General features: G+C 47.7%; 1 protein-coding gene and 1 long non-coding RNA gene across 2 annotated transcripts in view; one reads left to right on the top strand and one right to left on the bottom strand.

Moving 5' to 3' along the window:
• STARD9 (StAR related lipid transfer domain containing 9) overlaps window positions 1-4602 on the top strand; it is a 211932-nt gene that overhangs the window by 147127 nt on the left and 60203 nt on the right. The window contains exon 20 of the mRNA XM_019551344.1: window positions 2564-2673. Coding sequence (XP_019406889.1) covers window positions 2564-2673 — 110 coding nt within the window. The remainder of the gene's footprint in view (window positions 1-2563; window positions 2674-4602) is intronic.
• The window catches only part of LOC109321056, a 25633-nt gene that overhangs the window by 7592 nt on the left and 13439 nt on the right, over window positions 1-4602 (bottom strand). The window lies entirely within an intron of this gene.

The raw sequence follows: 4602 nt of genomic DNA, 5'->3' as shown, positions 1-4602 counted from the left end.
TGAAGGTGTGTGCATGCAGGGTGGGGTGGGTGTGTAGGGTGTGAGCATATGGAGGGATTGGAGTGGGCTGTGGGGAGAGTAGGCATGGGGGTAGGTGTGTGGGGGGTGGGCATGGCAGGTACGTAAGAGAGAGTGGGTATATGCATGTGTATTGGGGGCTGCCTGTGTGCTAGGTCCCAGGAGCCAGCCAAAGATAGGAGAAGGGAGGGAGGGAAGGATGGTGGGGCAGGGATTGTGTGAAGCAGAGCTTGCCCAGATGGTGCAGTGCAAGTGCAGATGCAATCCATCCCCCCCCACCCATCTGGCTCATGACTGCCCTAGCAGTGCTCCCCATGGGGCCAAGACCCACCCACTCTTGCCTGGGGCAACCCACACCATGCTCCCACCTGTGCCCACCAGTCCCGGCCCTGGCCAGTGTGCACAGCCTCCTGGCAGGGGTGCTCCCAGTCCACCCAGGTACCGCTAGACTCCCTCCGCCTCCAGCAGTTCTTCCTGCCCCTGCTGCACTGCTCTGGCAACTGGCAGTACAGGGAAGCCATGGGGGTGTGCGTTGGACATGATATGCCCAGCCAGGCTGGGGGGGAACCGGCAGCCAGGCTGCTCCTGCCCCAGTGCATGAATCTTCCACTCCAGCTCCCAGCTGCCTTCTGCCGACTCAGCCACCTGGTGTAATGAGCAGCCAACTGCAGGCAGTGGAGTGAGTGGAAGGCAGCAGGGAGCTGAAGCTGGAGCTCCGCACACTGGAGCAGGAACCACCCAGCTGCAGTTTCCCCCACACCCTGGCTGGGTACAAGGTACTGTCACACATCTCCACAGCTGCCATTGCTCCCCAGGACTACCTGCTGCCTGGAGTGGTGCAGCAGGGGCAGAAAGAGGAGGAGGAGGAAATTGCTGGAGGTGAGGGGAGTCAAGCAGTACCAGGGTGGCTGCAGCTGCATGGGGAGCAGCCCCAGCGGAAAGCTGCACACACTGGCCAGGGGTGGGGCGGGCAGAAGCGCAGTGTGGGCTGCCCTGCCTGGGGGCGGGTGGAGCTCAGCCCCATGTGGAACATGGCAGGGGAGCTGTGGGCCAGATGCAATCAATTGGGCGGTGCCTACCATGGGCTGCATTCAGTCAGTTGATGGGCTATATTTTGCCCATCCCTGGTCTGTAGTGACTCTAAACCTTTATGGGCAGACATACTGCTGCATCTTGTAGATGTGCTTAGCCGAAGAAGATGCAGACCCCCTTAATACTTTAACATTTCCTTGTTTGTAGTTATGACTTCAGTGGAATTGAAACAACGTAAAGGCAGAGTACTGCCATGAAGAGACCAGTTTACAATTTTTCCACATTTTGTAATACTCTAAGTTATCCCCTTTTATAACATTGTATCTTATAATAAATAAATAAATAATTATTCTTATTACTTCACCATCCAGAATTAAATACATTGACAATACACTAAAATACCGGCTGGAGAAATTATAGAGTTAGTGTATAAATCTCAGTGTTATTATCCCTCAAGTTATGAAAGTATTCATTTTCTTTACTCCAAAACTGGAGATTGAAATTAAAGATTGATAAAAGAAAGACTGTATAATTAATACTAGGAACTCATTACTGCAAGCTATTGTTTTGGCAAATAGTTTTTTAAGACACTGAAATGCAATCTGAATGTTTTTAAATATGATTGGGATTTACAGGTATACTAAACTAAACGAATTTTAGTCCCCTGATTTGGGGCATTTGGTTATTACCAGCTAAAAACAGGAAGAATTTTCTTTTTAAGATACAGATATACATCATGGTGTTTCACTACACTAACCATTTTTGTAAATGGGATAAAGGATAAAACTAAATTATTTTAATCCTTATATATTTGTCTGATGAATTTTTCAAAGTACTGCCTGATAGCTATTATTATGGAAAGTGTCCTTTATAACAAATGCTTTACTACATTGCTTGCAAAAAAATCAAGGTGAAGTACTACCCAAATTAAAATAGCTTAGAGTAGGGGTGATCAACCCCCAGCCCACAGGCCACATCTGGCCCCTGCCATGTGTCTTACAGCCCACAGGGCTCCCCACAAGTCTGGCCCTGTGTGCTAGATCAGGCATTCAAGGTGGCACGGGGGCCTGATCCTCACATGTAAGAGAGAAGCTATCCAAGGGCCTGAATCCAGTGCACAGGGTAGGGCAGGGGACTGATTCTGGCTTGGTGGGGGCAGCATGGGGCCCTGGGTCCCGATTCCAGCAGGGGTGGGATGGCATGGGGCTTCACATGATTTGTGCATGTGGGACCAGCTGAAGCCACACAGGGCCCAATCAGGATGTGTGCATCCAATCCTGGTGTGTGTGATCCAGTATAATCTGTGGACCAGCCCCAAGATGCTCATCTGGCCCACAGGCCCAAAACTTTGTGTGACACTTACCTAGGTAGGCTTGCTTGGACAGGGGCCATGTCTTTATCCTAAAGCATAATATGTAACGGTTAGCAGGAATGACAATGATGATACTAAGTTAAAACCTCTTAGGTTGTCTTAATATTTCTCCTTCCTGATCCTATATTGTGCTTTTTATAGATTAGTGAGGGCTCTCCCATTTTGAGCCATGGAGCTCTGGACTGGCTAAATTTGGATAGAGATTTCATTTCTTCTTCTACCTATATCTTTTCTCCGCTTGAAAAAGAAAGGTAAGTTAGAAGATGTATTCACCTAGATGGAACATGCCTAAAACCAGGATCCATTTGAGCAAGAAATAAGATGCTTATAGAGCAAAAGCCATCATCATTTTATTTTTTTGTTTAAATAATGATACCCACCAAGAAACTACAGGGTAATTAATTTATCTTACCATAGTATTATAAAAATCACTAAGCAACATTAAAAAAATAGTTTATTGAATGCCATGCATACCCATCCCACAACAACTTTTAATAAAGAAAAAAAAGAGATAACAGTATTAGGATCATAGGAATGTAGGGCTAGCAGAGACTTCAAGGAAAGATCATCCCAGCCAAGTGTCTGCCTAACTTGCTCATGAAAATTTCCAGGGATGGAGATTCTGTAACTTCGCTAGGCATCCTGTTCCTTGCTTGAACACCCTCATAGTCAAAAAATTCTACCAAATCTCCAACTTAAATTTCCTCCACTACAGCTTAAGGCCATTGCTCCTAGTCTTGATGATGGGAAGAATGTAAGAGCATTGCTTGGGCATCCAGGGATAAAGTCGGGAAGGACAAAGTGCAATTGGAGTTGCAGCTAGCAAGGGATGTGAAGGGTAACAAGAAGGGCTTCTACAAGTATGGTTGGTAGCAAGAGGAGGATCAGGGAAAGTGAGTCCCTTACTGAATGGGAAAGGCAACCTTGTGACACAGGATACAGAAAAGGCTGAAGTGCTCAATACCTTTTTTGCCTTTGTCTTCACAGGCAAGGACAACTTCCAGATTGCACTGGGCAGCGCAGCTTGGAGAGGAGGTGAGCAGCCTTCAGTGGTGAAAGAACAGGTTAGGGACCAGTTAGAAAAGTGGATGTGTACAAGTCCATGGGGCTAAATGAAATGCATCCAAGGGTGCTGAGAGAGTTGGCTGATGTCATTGCAGAGCCATTGGCCATCATCTTTGAAAATTCATGGTGATCAGGAGAGGTCCCGGATGATTGGAAAAGGGCAAACACAGTGCCCATATTTAAGAAAGAGAAGAAGGATCCAGGGAACTACAGACCAGTTAGCCTCACCTCGGCCCCTGGAAAAATAATAGAGCAGATCCTCAAGGAATCCATTTTTCATAGATTCGTAGAGGCTGGAAGGGACCTTGTACATCATTGGGTCCAGTCCCTCTGCACTGTCCAGTCTCCGTTTGAAGATTTCCAGGGTGTGTGACTGCACCACCACTGGTGGGAGTTTATTCCACAGTCTGGACACCCTGTCTGTGAAGGAGTTTATCTTGGAATTGAGCCTGAAGCAACCTTCCAGGAGTTTGTATCCATTGCTTCTGGTCTTCCCCAGGGGTGCCCTGAGGAACAGATGTTCACCAAGTTCTTGATGGTACTCCCCTGATGTAGCGGTAAGCTGCTACCAAGTCACCTCTCAGCTTTCTCTTCTGTTGGCTGAATAGGCCCAAGTTCCTCAGCCTCTCCTCATATGGTTTGTCTTGCAAGTCCCTGATAATGTGAGTGGCTCTTCTTTGCACCCTCTTTAAGTTTGTCCACATCCTTGTTGAAGTGTGGGTGCAGTACTCCAGCTACAGTCTCACCAGTACAGTGGGAGTATCACTTCCTTAGTCTTGCATGAGATGCAACAGTTAATGCATGCCAGTGTGTTGTGTGCCCTGCTGGCCACAGCATCGCACTGCTGGCTCATGTCCATGTGATGGTCGATCACTACCCCTAGGTCCCTTCTGGCCATGGTGCAAGTCAAATTGTTGCCACCTAACCTGTAGGTATGTTGGGGATTGTTTGCCCCCAGATGGAGAACCTTACCCTCTGAGTATAAGCACATGGATTAGAAAAGGGTGTTTAAGAACAGTCAGCATGGATTCACCAAGGGCAAGTCATAGTTTCATAGTTTCTAGGGTCGGAAGGGACCTGAGCAGATCATCTAGTCCGACCCCCTGCCATGGCAG

The sequence above is a fragment of the Crocodylus porosus genome, unplaced genomic scaffold, assembly GCF_001723895.1.
Source record: "Crocodylus porosus isolate Cpor-Errol unplaced genomic scaffold, CroPor_comp1, whole genome shotgun sequence".
NCBI lineage: Eukaryota > Metazoa > Chordata > Crocodylia > Crocodylidae > Crocodylus > Crocodylus porosus.
This window is presented reverse-complemented; position numbering and strand designations above follow the sequence as displayed.